Genomic DNA, 19,942 nt, shown 5'->3' with positions numbered 1-19,942 from the left:
GGCCATCAAACAACCACTATACTTTGGAGATTATCTTGGGTTGATGGTATGAAAGCCATAGATGGCATCATCCAACCATTTTCCTTTTAAGAGTATCTTGGATTGATAGTATGGGTACCATCGAGAGCATAAACCAACTACTCTATCATGGCGAGTAGTTTGGGTTGATGGCAGGGGTGCCATAGAGGCCATCAACCAAACACTCTACTTTGGAGAGTACGTTGGGTTTAATGGCATAGGTGCCATAGAGGGCATCATCCAGCCACTCTTTCTTTAAAGAGTAAATTGGTTTGATAGAATGGGCATCATCACGGGCATCAAACAACCACTCTACAGGGGCTAGAGTGCTTTAATACAGTAATTGAATCTTTTGCTCCAGGTGAAGGATGGTTTTCATATACGGTAAGTATTTTGGTAGTCATTTGGGTGCAATAAATTGTTCCCTGTTATCAGCTGTGTCATGTATTGGAGTGACTGAATGTTCTTTTACTGACTAGAAGACAGCAGGTTGTCCCCAGGACCACTGCTCCATGTCATATACACAGTTCGGAGGACCTAGAGATAAATGTTTGGTGTGGGTTGCTGTGATGACCATTTTGGTAATTGGGTATTGAGGTGGCATTAAATTTTGAAGACCGGGTTCGTTCTGATGCATGCCTGTGCAATTTGTGCTGTTTGTGCTATCAAGAACATTACTCTTAATGTTCTTTTCTCCCGCTGCTTCATTTTAGAGCAGCAATTAGTACAAAATGTCTCACCCTATGTGTTAATGATGCAGCCTGAGGCTGTGAGGGTCACATAGTTTGTTCAGGTTGGGGTGGAGGGCTCCTCTTTCAGATCCTGATGATCTCGGAGAACTCATTGTTGCCTAGCAACAGTTAACACGTAGGAGCGTTGACTGGAGAATGCATTACCTGAAAGATATATGAACTTGGTATTTGTATCATTAGGATTCTGCAGAAGTCTCTACAAATCCCCATCCTTCCTACTGGAAGTATGAAGGAAACACTAAAGAATGTCAGGGATGTGAAATAATGGGGAAGACTGGGAAGGAATAAAAGGACAACCATAGTTCTGAGCACTATGCGTTGTTCCCTACATGTTCCAATCCCTCTATACAACACCAACAATAAACATGAGTTCTGGTCTAGGTGGAGGACCAGTACAGGTTAGGAGAAGCTTGATTGTCATGGCAACATATAATAGTTCCTAATTGTGATTTCATGCTAAGACTCAATAATATACATTGATGTACAGTATATAGAGAGCTCAGAATGAAGTTAGCTATCCTTGCCCACACCAGCTGGACTGGCCAACCATCCAACTGTCCACTATGATAGATGATGTTGAAGGAAGTAGATGGATTGGACAGGTTAGATTTACATGCCCAATATTTTGTTCTCATGAGAGATAAGCCATTGCTGGAGGTGTCTGGCATGGGATAACTACCATATCCCTATTAAAGGTTTTTTTGGACCATTTGGAAAAACCTGGGACGGAGTGTAACACGGACTTTGTTTCGTGGTGACCTCATGACCGCTCCTATCCTACACATTGATAGAAGACAGAGAAATTATGGATATCATATACGAGCAGTCACTAGGAGCCCAAAGTCCCGTAGAATCCTGATGTTCCTTGGGACGTAAAAAATGGTTCCCTGGAAGACCTGTTGCATTAGTGATTGGGTAATTTTAAGGACTCCCTAGGGCAGATAAACAGGTTTGGAATCCCCGGGCCGAGACCCTAATCATAAGGACACATGCATGGGTGGTCGGAAGGACTAGTTTTTGGCCAACAGCTATGTGAAGGTTGCAAGAAAGGAATCCGTGGAAGTATAATACAAGGTCAGGTGATCCTCCCTGGCCATTATATTACATGGGCACAGAATGGGCTCTTGAGGTCAAATTTTTGTTTGTGGTAATGGAAGGGATTTCTATGAATGCACAGACTATTAACAGGGGAAAATGGCAACTCTCTGTACATTAGGCCTCTTTCACACTTTCGTCGTTTGGCCAACATCGCAATGCGTCATTTTGGAGAAAAAACGCATCCTGCAAAGTTGGCCGCAGGATGCATTTTTTCTCCATAGACTTGCATTAGCAACGCATTGCGACTTATGGCCACACGTCGCATCCGTCATGCAACGGATGCGTCATGATTTTGCGGCCTGTCGTGACGAAAAAACGTTCAATGTAACGTTTTTTCATCCGTCGGAACCGCCATTTCCAACTGCGCATGCGCGGCCGAAACTCCGCCCCCTCCTCCCCAGAACTCATAATGGGCAGCGGATGCGTCTGAAAACTGCATCCGCTGCCCACGTTGTGCACTATTTGCACAACGTCCGTCGGTACGTCGGGCCGACGGTTTGCGATGGCCCCGTACCGACGGAAATGTGAAAGAGGCCTTACCAGGAATCCGTGGTAGAAAGCCATGACATACATTATATGGGATCATTCTGAATATTCTTCTTAGAAACTATTTGCAATGCAATTACTTAAACACATGTAAATATATATTTTTTTTTTTGTATTTTTAGGAAGGACTTTCCCCAAGAAGGGTCAGACATGCGTCGTCCACTACACAGGTAAGACGCACTATGCTTTACTGTTAATTTTTGATGTCCAAGACGTCCTCTGATTTATATTTTTGAGTATGGATTTATGTATGTTGGGTGGGAGAATGTGCAATTATTACTAAGGATGTGCACCTCCTCTCGATGAGCCAACTTCATCAATAAGGCTCAACTGCTGTCATCTCTGTGTCTCCTGCACCTACAAAAAGAACAACTTTCGAAACCAAAGTTCTCTGGGTCCCTGATGTTCCTTGGAACTTAAATAAGAGGCTCCCTGAAAGACAGGAAACATTTTTGTTAGTTTTCGGGAGATTTTAAGGATTCCTTAGGCGGGTAAAGGCATTTGGAATTACTGGTCATAAGGGCTCAATGGGAGGAGGCACTTATCATGAGCACACTGCGTGTGTTTTGGAACAGTTGTGGCAAAAAGTCAATGCATCCGTAATTTAAGAAGGCAGTCTTAAAAAAAGAGAGATGTTCTAGTGATTGGGCTGTCCTTGAGAGGGAAATTACAAATGTCTAAATATTTTGATGGGCTTCAGAGAGGTTTGCAAAAAAAGCAAAACTCACCCCCTTACTCCGTCACTCCACCACTCCCATTCTGTGTCCTGTGCATCACTCAGGAAATGCCTGTTTAGCCTTCCACCGGCCACAGCAGTGACTTACCCCTGCCAGTAAGTGGCCATTTACTGTCATTTCCTGTGAGTAGAAAAAGGGAACAGAACATTTTGAATCATTAGACGACCCCTTTAGAGGGTCATTCACATTTTCAGAAATGAGTATTGTCGAACAGTGCTTGTAAATGCAAGAAATTTTGCAAGTTGACGCTAATTAAAACATCCAACCGTTCTTGAGATATTATCACTTTTCTTTTGTTTACACCTTGTTGTCTTGGAGACCGACCATCGCTGCTAGACAGGAGAACATGCGCAGTGCTTACAACTCTTTTTCACTTAGCTCGTAAGCAGTGTGTTGAAGCTGGCCACGTTCGCTGGAATGTGCTGTTATCTCCTAATCCTGTCCAATGTAAATTACAATGTTTACAGGCTGCGGTGGTCGGTCTCCTAGACAACAAGCTGTAAACAGAAGAAAAGGATTAATATCTCAAGAATGTTTGCAAATGTTATTAAGCAGTAAATCACAAAAGTGCTTGCTTTTACATGCACTATCCAGCAATACGAGTTTATGATGTTGGGGGATAACCTTTTAAAGGTCTGCTCCAAAATGCAAATTGATTTTCATTCTAAATGCCTATCTATTTATTGCCATAATCTATTTTCTCTCTCCATGAAATAAAGAGTCATCTGTGAACTTCGTTTCAGGAGCTGGGCTAGTCCCTGCTCTGTCACTGTGCGATCTGTAGAATGACAGTGCGCTCTCTTGCTAGCTGAGTTCAGTAGTAATGAACCGGCAACAAAGTGCACTGTCAGTGCACTTTGTAAGAAGAATACCCAGGTTGCAGAGACCAACGCCGGCCCTGCAAATAACGTAACTTTTGGGAGCAGCGCTGGTCTCTGCATGCCGGGTATTTTTACAATGCACTCTGTTGCCAGCTCCTTACTACTGATCAGAGGCAGTGACAGAGAGCACTGTCATTGTGCACATCACACAGTGACAGAGCAGGAACTAGCCCAGCCTCTGAATCGAAGGTCACCAATGATGCGTCGTTTCAAGGAGGGAGCAGGGGCTATGGCAGGATGACGCCTCATTTGAGCAACCCAGAATACAATGGATTTCTCAAATGAGCCATCATTAAATTGAAAGTAGGAAAAAAAAGTAAATTTGTAGGATAGTGTAGTTATGGAAGGATAGGGAAATTTTAATTAAAGTACCGTATATTAGAAAATATATTAGATTATGGAATTAAATAGATAGGCATTTAGGATGAAAATTAATTTGTATTTCGGGCCATTTCGAAGTTCTTAAAGGATGCAGTTGCACAGAGTCATTCTTAGTCATTGGCTGTATGAAATAGTGTAGATGGAACTACCGTAATCGGATGGATTTTCTGGCTGGAGACTGTCATTTTGAGTTGTCTCTTTCCTTCCTTTTTGCTATGGCCAAGGACCGCAGAATGGTAAGGCAGTTGACCTCTAGGAGGTTGTATAATAAATAGACATATATGAGGGAGCAATATACATACCTCATACATTTGGTTTTTGCATCTGGGACACTTGAGAGAGGTCACTGTCATGTTACAGTATGTGCAGGACCTGCTCAGCTTACAGGCACCAGATCATATTCATAGGGTGCTCTTGGGCGATACTGTAATTGCTGGCTCAGCATTATGTCCCTGTAATAAAAGCCACCGCCAGCTTTCCAGCCATGTTCTGCTCCCCTGGTCAACCTCTACTCTTCATTTATGAGAGCACTTGAGTTTTGTTCAGGCAGCGTTGTGAGTTTTGAAGAAGTGCTAATGTACAGTGTTTCCACCCATCCTGGTGACCCGATGGACATGCATTAATCGCTTTTTGCATAGCCTGTGTGGGTGCTATCTTCTTTTCCCTTTTCTTTTTTTTTTTTTGCTATGATATGACCATGTTGATAAATGTGATCCTGGATAACCCCTTTAATTCAGCATGATTTACTGTGATAAAAAAAAACCCATGTCTGATTTTCGGAGGGGTTGGGTTTACTAAATGATCTTCTAAGGTTCCTTTTAAACCCATTATCTTTCCAATGCCTATAATAAGTCATAAAATATTAATAAACACATTTTATGTGCGCATTGACAATGAGCATAAATTATTCTTAATACAGATGGTGGCTTACACGGGAATTGGCAATTCAATCACAGGATGCTGTGGGGCGTAATGGAGAGGGCGTTAATAGATCTGTTCACTAGAAATCCTGTGTTAATCAATTCTGATGAGGGGGTTCGTTGCCCTCGAAAGGAAAACTCCCTAGCTTGGCGAGGCTGGCATCTGGAGGTCTACAATTAGAGAATTTTCTCAACAGTTATATGGCATATTTTTTCTTTTTTATTATTATTTTCTTTAAAAAAAGGGGAATCTGGTTTCAACTTATAACCAATTAGGGAATTCCAGATCTTCATGTCTTCACCAAAGTGGAGAATGGTTACAAACAGCGTCTCTCTCTCTGGAGGACCTGTCCTGTCCAGCCACCTTCTGATTTGAATGGACACTGCGTAATGCATCATTTCCCCAGCGGGCGCGCTACAGGGAAATCTAACACTTACTGCAATGCTTTTTCATAGATTACTGCTAACCTCTGGGCTTCCCAGCAGGGAGACACTTCTGAGATTGGCTTATTGTTAAGGAACTATTCTACCAAGTAAGGACTGTCTGAACCAGAGAACAAAACCTTTTAAGTATCCTAATTTTGATTGTTTTATGATAAAATACTAATAGAGGAAAAAAACAACAGTAAAAGTATTGTATAATGTACAATAAGAGCAGGCGGGCAGGTAGGCAACATGTCAGCAGTAGTCGAACAAAGAATTGTCTGCCACCATCATCCTTAAGCTGGCCGCACTCATGGGATATCTCTCCTGAAACCTCCATACACATATGGGGAGAGAGGAGACACCTCTGGTAGCGTCTTTTCTTCCCTGAAAGCAGAAGGATCAAACTTTAAAATTCCCATAGTCTGACCTTCTCTCTTCAATGTCATCTGTCAGGGCAGAATTGGGATCAGAAGGTTGGCCGGTCCTGCAAAAATCATAGTGTCAGAATGCAGCAAACCAAGGCAGATACAATGGCTCCACTGGGCTTGAGGGGACCTTTTACAATCTGGGTAAATATCTCAGGACATGTAGTCTAATGGAGCGCTTACATGTTTGATAGCAGTGGTACAAGTAAAAGATTGGGCACTAAAATTAGAAAAAACCCTAAACCTTGTTTTCCCTGACAAATGATGTTGGAGGAAAGATAGGTTGAGTTTGTTGCATCGGAATTTTCGAGAAGCCCCCATCTAGATAAGATGGTCAGCCGGTTCTACTGAAAACTGGGGTTGGGTGTTTTTTTCTAAAACGTTTTGGAGCCTTAAAAACCCACATAAACCCAGAAGGTGGTCTTTACCTTATCCCTATCAGCACCTCGTGTGGTCCGTTTCTATAGATGACCATGAGGTTGACCAGAGATTTCAGACTTCTGTTTTCTGCACTTAGTGTTCCTTGTTGGTGTATAAAAGTTGTTGTTTGGATGACAATGCCATAAAGGGTTATTCCTAGTGATGAGCGAATATACTAATTACTCGAGATTTACCGAGCACGCACGGGTGTCCCCCGAGTATTTTTTAGTGCTCGGAGATTTAATTTTCATCACCTCAGCTGAATGATTTACAGCTATTAGCCAGGCTAAGTACATGTGGGGGTTGCCTGGTTGCTAGGGAATCCCCACATGTACTTATGCTGGCTAGTAGCTGTAAATCATCCAGCTGCGGCGAAGAAAATTAAATCTCCGAGCACTAAAAAATACTCAGAGGACCCCCGAGCATGCTCGGTAAATCTCGAGTAACGAGTATATTCGCTCATCACTAGTTATTCCCAACATTATTATTAATCCAATACACATAGGACAGGTAAAAACGTACAGCTTAATGGGAGTCCAATCATACCGATCCAGAAAACGGGGCTCTGAAATGCGCCATCGGAATGGAGTGGTGGCTGAGCATGTGCCAGAAAAAGTGTGACCTGTTGCTCATCTATCTCCAGCGGTCCCAGTGTTGGCCACCGCTCTTTTTTCCAATAGGTAGTTTATCCCATGGATAAATGATACCTTTAAATGTTGTGAATAACCCGTTGAAGACAAATCGCTATTCAGTCGCAGTTGTGATATGAATAGTGATGAGCGAGTATACTTGTTGCTCGGGTTTTCCAGAGCACGCTCGGGTGGTCACCGAGTATTTATGACTGCTTGGAGATTTCGTTTTCCTTGCCGCAGCTGCATGATTTGCAGCTACTAGACAGCTTGATTACATGTGGGGATTCCCTAGCGACCAGGCAACCCCCCACATGTACTCAGGCTGTCCAGCAGTCGTAAATCATGCAGCTGAATCAACAAAAACAAAATCTCCGAGCAGTCACAAATACTCGGAGACCACCCGAGCGTTCTCAGGAAAACCCGAGCAACGAGTATCCTCGCTCATCACTAGATATGAACCCTGGTTGAGGCTTCCCGGGATTATACTCCTTGGACCACAGCCCCTTCACAACGACCGGAAAAAAAAATCAGATGGCAGATCAATTTTTTTTTAAATATTTGCTTTCAGTCTGCATTTATCACACTGGTTAATTCCAGAAAATGTTATAAATGACCTTTTCTTGGCTTTCCAAAATGTCCTGTTCATGGCCACCTTAAGGTAATATAGTGAAGACTCTTGGAACTTATTATATCAGTCCTAAAACAGCCTGTGCCTATTACTATCGGCAGAACCGGCACATACGGATCCTCCCTATCTGTCAAGACAGAAGAACCCGGTAATATCCGTGCAATCTGGTGACTTCCAGATGGCGCAGATTTCGTTATAGAGGAATAAATCCTATTTGGAAAGTTTTTATAACATTTCGGAGCTACGTGTGATTCTCCTAGGAGGCATCAATTAAGAGGCCATCCCTCGTCATTGGTACTTTGTACCAGGGGCTCCACGCCTATCATCCGCCATCTCTCCATGTGGTAGCTTTGATGTGAGATGTGCGCACTTCTTTGTCAGCATTGACACACGAGAGATGAATAAATCATGGCTGTGATTCACATGTAAGGACATGACACCGGTTCTTTTCTAAAGCCTCCGTGTGAGTTTTTTGATATTTTTCCTACAAAAGAGACTAGATAAAGAGACCTTGTATCTTACTATCTCCCATGTGGGCGTAAATCTGACGGAAACAAGGCAGTAGAACTAGACTACAGTTCCTGTTGTACTTGTTTTAATGGGATTTTTTCATCTTATATCCTGGCTTAATATACGGGATTGGAAAAACGTGGCCTAATTTTTCTAAAAATCATCAAGGGGTAGCGCTGTTTTTTTTTTTGTCTAATCCTGGACAACTCCCTTAAAAAAATTTCGCCCACTTAAAATATTATGAAAAACACTCAGAAGGCTGTAAAATAATAATAAAAAGTCACGTTCACCTTACCAAGCTCCTTCTGCTCCCGTTCCAATACTTCCTTGGTCCCCTGCCGGTCTCTATACTTTCTGGTTTGTTTGGTCGAACAGCCAATCCACTGGTTGTAGCGGTGACCATCACATCATTGCTGTAGCCAGTGATTGACTACAGTGGTCAAAAAAGAGCAGAGAGTGCGAGAAGATGGGCTCCAGTCATTTGACCACTGCAGTCAATCACTGCCTCCCGTTGTTTTCTGTACTGGTTTGTTTTCTGGAAACTATTGATTAATGAAATAATAATTAAACCGACCAGCTTCCAGAGAACTCTTTGTTAAGGTTAACTGGATATGAATGGTACAAACTTCTATATCACCATAAAATTGGCCATGTTTTTTTCTATTCCAATATTTTATGCATTCATAAATAAAATATTGATTATGCTGAGAAGCATCATCTATCTATAAAAATCTGTGCAAAGAGGGAATGTTGTGCCACCGCCGCTCATCGAAAGTAATTGGCATCTTCTCGCATCTAAGACTATAGATCTATAGTACTGGAGGCAAAGTTTTAATGAGTCAACAAGAGGCGCGAATTGAAACGTTTTTATAGCAAGAAATCCCCATAGAGTTTAGAATTCTGTAAATTCTGTTTTATTTCTACCCAGTAGAAAGACGTATAAATCCTACTGTTTATAGTTGGATCGATAATGATTCACTGGTTGTAACCAGTCCTCTATGGGTCTTTAACTAGTAACGCCATATTGCCACAGAATATACAAAAGACAGCGCTGTATTAATGACGTTGTTGTTTTTAGATTTTCATATAATTTTTCTCATCCCATTTTGTCTATGATGAAAAAAAAATCTTTAATAAGAGATCATCTGCGGTGATCCCGATCATCACCCGTTTCGCTGATTTTGTCAGGGCTGCTTTCCTCTGCAGTGGCCCCTATGGGAGGAACGTAGAATTGCATGCTGCCATTCAAGTTGGAGAGACAGCAGAATTGTCGTGTTCCTCTGCTAGGTAACCGTCGCATACTATCTTAGACATGAAGGGGTATTCCGACTTTTGCAGTGGTGAATAAAGAGGTGGCCAAACATTAATAGATTTCTCTATTCACTTCTATGGGAGTTTTGCAAATAGACAAACGGTCACAGAGGTACTGCATCTATCAGACATTTATGTCATAATCCATGGATATGCCATAAGCGTCTATTAAAGGAATGCTCTTTGTAGAGACACAGGATCAGTGGGTGTTCTCATCCGCTGCCCCGGCTGTTTTTAGAAAGACTGCATGGACCAGGGCTCATACCACTGAACGCCCATGGACCAGGGCTCATACCACTGAACGCCCATGGACCAGGGCTCATACCACTGAATGCCCATGGACCAGGGCTCATACCACTGAATGCCCATGGACCAGGACTCATACCACTGAATGCCCATGGACCAGGGCTCATACCACTGAACGCCCATGGACCAGGGCTCATACCACTGAATGCCCATGGACCAGGGCTCATACCACTGAATGCCCATGGACCAGGACTCATACCACTGAACGCCCATGGACCAGGGCTCATACCACTGAATGCCCATGGACCAGGACTCATACCACTGAATGCCCATGGACCAGGGCTCATACCACTGAACGCCCATGGACCAGGGCTCATACTACTGAATGCCCATGGACCAGGGCTCATACCACTGAATGCCCATGGACCAGGACTCATACCACTGAACGCCCATGGACCAGGGCTCATACCACTGAATGCCCGCGCTCTCTCCCTGTGGGCAGAACACTACTGAGGCAACACAGGGTGAGGGTAAAACAGTGTGGCAATAATTTATTGAACCACCAACACACAATAGCATAGAGAGCAGTCCCAGCAAATACCCAAAATGGTGCAAATTACAGAGTCTCACCCTTCCGCTGATTCGCTGGGATTAGAGCTTCTTCCAGGGCCAAATACCCCCATCAATGGCTCCCCGCTTTTGGGGGCCCCCACTGAGAGGAGATAAAAACAAGCTTAGGAAGCTAACTGAGAGCAGTGAGATATGTGGCCAGGTGACCCAATTGTTCCAACCTGGATTCTTTAAGGGGTCCCTGGTCAATGAAGCAGTCCTGTGATCTTCTAGCTGGGGCCGTGGTTACCTAAGCTGACACCCTGTAGAGTCACTTGGACCAGATGAAAAAGTATCTTTATATAGTACACAATTGGCCTTCAACCAGCATCCATAGGTCAGAGAGTGATGTGAATGAGGCCAACCTGCAATGTTTGATTATGTACACTATTTACATAGTTTTTCCTCTGTTCTGAATGCCAACAAACCAGCTGGCCTGGACAGTGTATGTAATCAACATATCAGCAAACATCATTGTTCGGTGGCCATGCCTTACTGTTTTGCAAAGATAAAAAATAAACTGTAGGAACTAATATTACAGGTAAATATTTGTCCTACAAGAAGAGTCAATACTTCAAACAACAGTTTATGATTCTGGGCCTACTGAATTTACTTCTGGCATAATTAAGAAGAAACGCTGTGTTGTCACACCCTTTAATATGAAATGGATTCTTTTAGGACCCTCAGTAAAAAAAAAAAAAGGCAGAATAGGGTGGCTGAGAGAGAGGACTAGATAATGTCTGTATTGATCAATCTCCATGAAATGTTCTTAGCACATTTATTGTATTCCACCTATCAATACCTAATTCACATCCATTTGGATGGCATTATTGGATGACATCCAGCCGCAGCTCACAGCTCTGAAAAAACTAACGTTTAAACCTCCTGGGGTCATCCACTTTAACCAAATATTCATTGCAGGCAGCATGTATTACACCACGTCTGCCCAGAGCATTGTTCTTTGTACACAAAAATAAGCTGATCACAAAGATTGTCACTGTCAGGAACCCCAGTGTCGGCTGTAATTTGGCAGCAAGTGTTAAACTCCCCCACCATGCCTCTTCAGGGCAAATTAAGTATTAAATGGTGCACGTAAGAGGGAAAATGTTGATAGTGATATGCCCCTTTAAATATAACATAAGATGTAGTCACCCTTGTGGACAGAGCAGTTCCCTGCTCAGGAATCCCAGAAGGATGGAGGCAAAGACAGATGTCATTACAACAGCTTTACTCACAGGGAGACAACAAGCTTGATAGTTACAGTCTCACATGAGACAATCAGCTTTATGATAACACAGCCTCATATACACAATAAGCTGGATGGTTAAAGAGCTTGATGGTCACACAGTCTCACATGGGGCAATGAGCTTGATAGTCACACAGTGTCACATGAGACATTGAGCTTGATGGTAACAATTTTGCATATATATAATGAGCTTGATAGTTACACAGTCTCACATGAGGCAACAAGCATAATGGTTACACAGTCCCATATAAGATAATGAGCTTGATGGTAACAGTCTTACATATATGATGAGCTTGATGGTCACAAAGTATCACATGAGGCAATGAGCTTGATGATCACACAGTCTCACATAAGACGATGACGTTGATGGTCACACATTCTCACATGAGACAGTTAGCTTAGTGGTCTCACGTGAGACAATGAGGATAGTGGTCTCACAGTCTCACATGAGACAATGAGCTTGATGGTCACGCAGTTTCACATGGGACAATGAGCTTGATAGTCACACAGTGTCATATGAGACAATGGCCTTCATGGTCACACAGTCTCACATGGACAATGAGCTTGATGGTAACAGTCTCCCATAAGATAATGAGCTTCGTGGTAACACTCTTACATATACAATGAGCTTGATGGTCACAAAGTATCACATGGGACATTGAGCTTGATAGTCACACCGTGCTACATGAGACATTGAGCTTTATGGTAACACTCTCACATACACAATGAGCTTGATAGTTACACAGTCTCCCATAAGATAATGAGCTTCATGGTAACACTCTTACATAAACAATGAGCTTGTTGGTCACAAAGTATCACTTGGGACAATGAGCTTGATGGTCACACAATCTCACATGGGACAATGACCTTGATGGTCACACAGTCTTGAATGAGGCAACAAACGTATATAATTGGCAGATATAGCAGTATGACCTAATGGGGTATTTTTAAAAAAATGGGTTTCTAAACCAGACACCACTTTAAGCAAATGTGACAGAGCACTGCCTCTTGAAAAAAGTCAATGTATAGAGGAAATAAAATAAGTTGCTGCCAAACTCCTGTTCCGGGCTCTTATAGTTCCTGAGAACAAAAGAGTCATGTATTGAAACTGGATCTATTCACATTAATCAGTCATATGGTCTCTCTGCAAACAGCACGGATTTTTGCACATTTTTAAAAATTTGTAATTCAGATTTTTTTTAATTATTTTTGTTATTCCATTAATACTATAAGATATAATGCAGCGGCAATGTTGTAGGATGTAGAACAGTATGACTGGGATTTGGTAATGGCGATGTGTGGGCAGCAAATGCTACTCATCATAACAGACACTGTGAGAAGGGAGGCGGCAGAATTGATGCAGAATAGGTGCTAAACAATGGACCATAAGCAGAATATCCACCTAATGTGCCCTTCATTATGCAGGCCAAAACGGCGGTGTGACAAAACACAAGTCGTAATTACGTAGAACATTCACACTTACAGGTTATTATATACTTAATAATAGGATTTCTTCTCCTGGAGAACAAAATGTTATCTTTAGAGCATTTGCAGAACAGTTGAGGTGGAGTGACAATCTGTCCTTTTTCTCCCAGCCTTGTGATGTGGACGTTTCTAGCGTGGGCTGCAACATAGGGAAGAGGTTGACGGTGAATCAACAGTTGGCTCCTAGTGCGCCTTCTCTCCAAGCTTCGGTAGTTCCTGCAAGTTGGGACATAATGATTAGCAATTTACAAAACTATCTAGAGGGTACAGTTGAGCGTTTGGGGCTGTTACTCTGACTTTTGGTTAAAGACCCTCATAAACATTACATAGTGGCCGATGAGGAGGAACCTCCAACATCATCTGTTGTGGGAGAGAAGAATCGACCAGTTAGAATTTCAATGCCCCATCCTTTTGTTTTCCGGGGTGAAAGTCTTCTGCCAGAGGCGTCTGTCAGTGGCTTTCTCCTCCAACGTCGTTGAATACTCATGGACGGCCAAGATCGCTCATGTGTATGGGGAAGTCAGGAAGGATAGCTGTTTGCCGAATGAGATGGCCATGTCATGTGTAAGACTCGCTGAAGATAGTCTCCGGCATGGTTGTCTGCATATCTCCCATAGTCTTTAGTGTAGAGGCCATGCACTTGGACAGTGACCTTTCCTATACACAGCTACAATAAGGAGTCAGTGGGGTTCAAGCCAGGGGCTACCGTAACCATGTGATGGTGCCACTTCCCCCAGAAATGGTACCATCGCATGGTTCAAGCAATCTCTTAGTCTGTCATCTGCTCTACTATTTTGGCATACACAAGTGATGTAGCCCCTGGTTCTACCTCAAGCACTAGGCACCTTTGCACAAACTAGGTTATGTTCTGGTTATAATTATTCATGTTTAGTTTACAAGCACTGTGCACTTTATATGTATATATATACAACTCTGGCAAAAATTAAGAGACCACCACACCAAAACCCTGCCATGGGCAGCCCAATCTCCAGACCTGAACCCCATTGTATACCTCTGGAATGTAATGAAGAGGATGATGGATAGTCACAAGCCATCAAACAAAGAAGAACCGCTTACTTTTTTTGTACCAGGAGCAGTGTGAAAGACTGGTGGAAAGCATGTCAAGACGCATAAAAGCTGTGATTAAAAATCATGGTTATTCCACAAAATATTGATTTCTGAGGTAAAACATTAGTATTGTTGTTTCTAAAGAGATTATGAACTTGTTTTCTTTGCATTATATTTGAGGCCTGAAAGCACTGGGGCTTTTAAAATTTTTGACCATTTCTACTTTTCAGATAAAAAATAAAAAAATTATTGCTTGGAAATTCAGAGACATGTCAGAAGTTTATAGACTAAAAGCATTGTAATTTTGATATTTAATAAAGATTGTTTTAACCAGTTCTTTGATCTCCCGTGTTTCTCTATATGTTTTCCTAGTGGCCCTATGTATATAATTGGAGTGTGAGCGATACCGATGTTTTCTTTTCATATCGCTGGACATTACACTTGTGCTATATAAATAACGACATAAATCATAGCCGTATATCCCCCCAAAGACCCCTGCCAGGACATATGTCATCGTCTGACGGAGCGAGGCCTGATGTGCAGACAATTAACAGATGTATTTTTACTTCCAGACAGACACGTGGTCCCAGGATAGGGGCAGATGGACGGGGGTCTAGTGTTTCTGATGCAGTTGCTTTTTTCCATTGCTATGTATAGCTGGGCAGAGGAATCCCACCACCTCTAGTTACATCGGGCTGGTAATATTGCTTAATGGGCATAATCTGGTTGGATTCGTAGACAGCAGACATATTTTAAATTTGCAATGTCCAGACAGATTACCGCTGTATTATGTTACACACACAGCTCTGCTGCGCTACATGGGCAGCAATGCAAATGAAGGATCGTGTCTTATAAGACGTTATGGCAGGTGATGATCTCACATGGGCCCAAATCCCGTGTTTATTTTCCAGAATTAACACCCACCTTGGACCTGGCAGCAGGACCTTTTGCTTTTTAAACAAGGCGGCTGTGCGATGCCATAAACATAAAACATCAGTGATGGCTCCAGTATATCAGACTTTACAAAGAAATTGCTTAAAGGGGAACTATCACCAGTTAAAAAATGTACGGTTTTTGCTCTTATTTAATTCCCCCTACTTCCCTGAGCATTCCTTTTTTTTTCTTTTTTAAAATCCGGCATACGGTTCCAGAGATACAGACCTTTTTATTTACTGCTAATTTTTATGGTGTTCAATAGTGTAGGCGTGGCTCACATGGTAATTATGCAGAGCAGCCTAAAGACACTCCCCCAAAGAATCCTGTGAGCCACGCCTCCTTAGACCATAAAAATTGGCACTAAATAAAAAGGCCCATATCTCTGGAACCGTATGATGGATTTTAAAAAAGAAAAAAAGGGAATACTCAGGGGAGCATAGGGAATAAAATAAAAGCAAAAACTAGACACTTCTGACCTGATGACAGATTCTCTTTAAAGGGCAGTTCCTAATATGATATTATCAGAATGGCTTAAAGTAGTAGTAATAATAATAGGTAAGTTTGCCAGGGAACAAAAGAGATAGAATTTTAGTGATTTCCTACAGAAATCACCGGCCGATTTTGCCGAGAAGGTTGCTGCTAGCTACTTTTTTTCCCCACAGTGACCACTAAAGGTGAAATGCAGTATTGCATGCAGCCATTCAAATCAATAGCTATTAGACATCCATTTATTACATGGGGAGGCAACATAAGTCAATACAAGAGGCTCATATTGGCGATCTGACACAGAGAAAACCCTTTAGAAGTGTCTCTACACTCTATTTTGTTATATAGAAAGAGGCTGAGATTAGATAATCTTTTTTTTTTCCGTTTTTTAAAATGTGGAGTATATTCCCTGCCACCAATACCAATAATTATGCCCTATCTTGGAATAATGCAATTTCTTAATAGGGATGTCACTCCTGTCCTGCATACCCATATCCCCAGCTAATCTACCTCCTGCTCCCTTTCTACAAAGTCACCCGTGCAGCTAATGATTGACTGCAGAGGTCTCATGTGTATATCAACAAGCCAACATTGCAGCAGGAAATTCTAAAAAAAAATCAGCTGTAATCCAAAATCCCCAATCATTTAATGACATTTTAATCAACTATTTCTTCATTATTATGTTCTTTTAAAACTCTGCCTATATTACTACTATTTTTGTTATAGCAAAATCATATTGAAGGATAAATCACTGCATAAATTCTGCTTACCAGAAATCGCCACTAGAGGGAGCTCAGGTTACTACTTTTGATATCAATGTAAAAAAAAATTAATGTTGTGAGCTCCCTCTAGTGGTAGCTGATAACAGCAAGAATTTTATGTTTTAAATTTTTTATTTTTTTTTAAAGAGAATTGGAGCTCTGTATCTAAAAAAAACAGAGCTGTCACCACTATATTGATTAGAAAAATAATTTGCCTAGATTTTCTTATAAATTATGGTGCAGTGAAGTGCATGAAATAGGTTTTCAACCTTTGTGGACATTCTTTTTTTTTACCTAAGTGCATGCAATTGGGGCTAAAAATCATTTTTACAATTGGGTTCCATGCAAAATGTTGCACCATTTACATTCTTTAACCTCTGTGTCTAATGCTGGCTGCAAAATGAGTTAACTGAGAATCCATCAGTGAGCCCGCTATGCACGGTAGGTCTGAAGATGAGCTTGTAACTGTTATCTGTCTTTTTCTGACCTCTTTTCTTGTCTTTTGCCTCCTGCAGAATGGGTTAACTGAGATTCCACCAGTGAGTTCATTCTGACCGTCCAATGGGAGAGATTCTAACTCTTTCATCTGTCTTTTTCTGAGCTCCTCAGCTGATTTATGACCACAGACCAAAGTTGGATGTGCAGGAAAAGAAAGAGTCTATAAAAACCAAATGGTGCAAAATTAAAAACTAAAAATTGTCCCCAAAGTTGGACAACCCCTTTAAGACTTCCAAATATTAAACAGCCAGCAAGATAGAGATATATATTTTGATCCGCATCACCAGTTTAACCCTATGCAGTATGTTTTGGTGGAAGAGTTGAAGTCATGCGAGTAGTAGAAGAGCACGATATCTTCATGCTCTGTAGCGCATCTGAAACTACAAGTACTAGCATGCTCTGAATTTCCACTTAGAAAAGAAAAAAGTCACGTATGGCTGTAGTGGTCTGGCTATGTTGGTGCTTGTTCCCCTGTAAATATTACACCTTTTTTTGGTAGAGATCCGATGCACCAGTCATGAGAAATCTAGAAGCCATAAACCAATCTGATCACTGATTGTCATCAATCAGCATGACATCGGCAGTTTCGCCCAATCAACAGAGCAGAGCAGAAGAGAATGAGCTGCTCTGTCGACACTACGTCAGTGTAAAAAAAAAAAAAAGATAAGTCCTTTAATACATTATTGTGCTGTGCTGACAAAAGCCTCGACAGGCCGCAGGTCTAATCACAATACATGTTCCAAGTGCACTGACTCTCCCGCAGTGCACTTCCAGCCTGATTTGCATATGGTTTCTACACTACATTTCTCATGACTGGTGTATCGGATCTCTATAACACACATATCATTTTGATTGGGGGACAAGCATCTATATAGCCTTACCACTACTTCCATATGTAAAAACATGCCGACAGGTTCTCTTTAAATCCACAATATTTCAATTTATTCAGATTTTTTGATAATTTTCCCAATTAATTTGAATGCATAGTCAATATACGCAATAAAATGCATTTTGGCAGAATTTGTAGTGGTTAACCTATGATTTGTCACACAATATGCCAGGTTTTTTTTTTTTTACTATGGGCCTAAAAGCTAACAGGCTAACAGAGGCAACTACTAGTGATGAGCGAGCGTGATCGGATAAGGTGTTATCCGAGCATGCTCGAGTTCTAATCGAGTATTTTCGGCATGCTTGAAAAAAAATGCTCGAGTCCCTGCAGCAGTTTGACCGCCGCAACACATACACATTAGGACGCGAGCGTTCTCGGATAGCACCTTATCCAAGCACAACTATCTGCTTGCTTTACCCTGTCACCAACCCCTCCTGCCGGCGATTCAGCTGCTACCCGTCCACAGAGCAGCTCTTCATCTTCCTCTTCTGGGCTGCTCTGTTGACTGCTGACGTCATGCTGATTGCCTGCAGTCTTCCCACAGTTAGACAGCAGGGAGCTGGCTGTCAATCAGCATGACATCAGCAGTTACGCCCCATCAACAGAGCAGCTCTTCATCTTCCTCTTCTGGGCTGCTCTGTTGACTGCTGACGTCATGCTGATTGACTGCTGTCTTCCCACAGTTAGACAGCAGGGAGCCGCCTGTCAATCAGCATGACATCGGCAGTTACGCCCCATCAACAGAGCAGAGCAGAAGAGAATGAGCTGCTCTGTCGACACCACGTCAGTGTAAAAAAAAAAAAGAAGATAACTCCTTTAATACATTATCGTGCTATGCCGACAAAAGCCTCGACAGGCTGCAGTTCTCATCACAACCACAATACAGACACATATAGCATAATCATCTCCCGACAGAGTATCACAAATTACTACTATTATACCGCATGAATAACATAGTCCTGGAAAATAGGATGGGAAAACACAGGTAAGGAAATGTTGCTCGCATCGAGGAAGCAGTGAAGGGGTTTTTGCTTGCACAGAAATCTGCGCAGGATTAGCGGGTGGCTGTAACATTTGCCGCCATCCTCACGACAGACCCACATAATTGTTAGTCACTGAACAAGTAGGTGTCTGCGTGACGTCGGAGCGCTGCCGAGTGACAGCCGCGAGCAGCCTGTGCCATTGTTCGATCAGTTTCCCCCCTCGCTCCGAAGCTGTAACCCACACACTGCTCGGCATGTCTTGGCACATGTTATTATATTAACATTAAGCTTTCTAATCCCTCTGGAAGAGAAAACGCATTACTGCTAATTAGCGGCTCTGGGTTTGTGCCTTACAACCGGGTCCCGAATGATCTTTTAGAAAATTAATAGGCGTAATGAGGGCAGATAATTTTACCGCTTGGATGTATAGAGAGAATTTGTTTCTATATGCGGCACATATTGTCTTCCTCGGTAGCACAGTGTTCATTATTAACCACTCCATGATAGGAGATGGGGGCTGTTTTCCTCTCTTTGTGAGGCTGACGTTACGGGTAAACCCTGTTGGAAGGAATATATTGTTATATATAAGAGAAAAAAAAGGCTTTCTGAAAATCAAAAAAATATATATATTTTTTTTTAACAGTGCCACTCTTGCCCACAGGCTGTGTCTCGTATTACAGCATATAATTGACTGATATAAACTCAGTTGGATCAGCCACTAAATTGTTGCCCTAAATTGAATCCTTTAAATTCGGCATAGGCTAACACTTAGGCCGGGGTCACACTTGCGAGAAACTTGCACGAGTCTCGCGTCTCAATACCCGGCACTGCCGCCGGCGGTTTGGACCGGAGCGTTCAGCTGCATAGAAATATATTGTTTCGGTCATGTGATAATTCTTAGGACATGCTATTATCTCATCAGGTTCCTGTTATTGCTCCCCGGTGTCCAAAAAGGGTAACAGAATGCCTACTACCCTATCTAACCGCTTAGATGCCACGGTCGCTGTTCACCACTGTATCTAAGCGGTTATACTGTGATCAGGGCTGGCT

The 19,942-nt window shown here is 42.2% G+C and overlaps 1 protein-coding gene across 1 annotated transcript in view; it reads left to right on the top strand.

Annotated features, from left to right (window-relative positions):
• Positions 1 to 19,942, top strand: part of FKBP1B (FKBP prolyl isomerase 1B) — an 89,142-nt gene that overhangs the window by 7,157 nt on the left and 62,043 nt on the right. Inside the window, exon 2 of the mRNA XM_069728175.1 lies at positions 2,537 to 2,584. Within this exon, the coding sequence (XP_069584276.1) occupies positions 2,537 to 2,584 (48 nt within the window). The remainder of the gene's footprint in view (positions 1 to 2,536; positions 2,585 to 19,942) is intronic.

Source organism: Ranitomeya imitator, chromosome 5 (genome assembly GCF_032444005.1).
Source record: "Ranitomeya imitator isolate aRanImi1 chromosome 5, aRanImi1.pri, whole genome shotgun sequence".
NCBI lineage: Eukaryota > Metazoa > Chordata > Amphibia > Anura > Dendrobatidae > Ranitomeya > Ranitomeya imitator.
The sequence above is the reverse complement of the archived record's forward strand: the minus strand, read 5'-3'. Positions and strand labels throughout refer to the sequence as shown.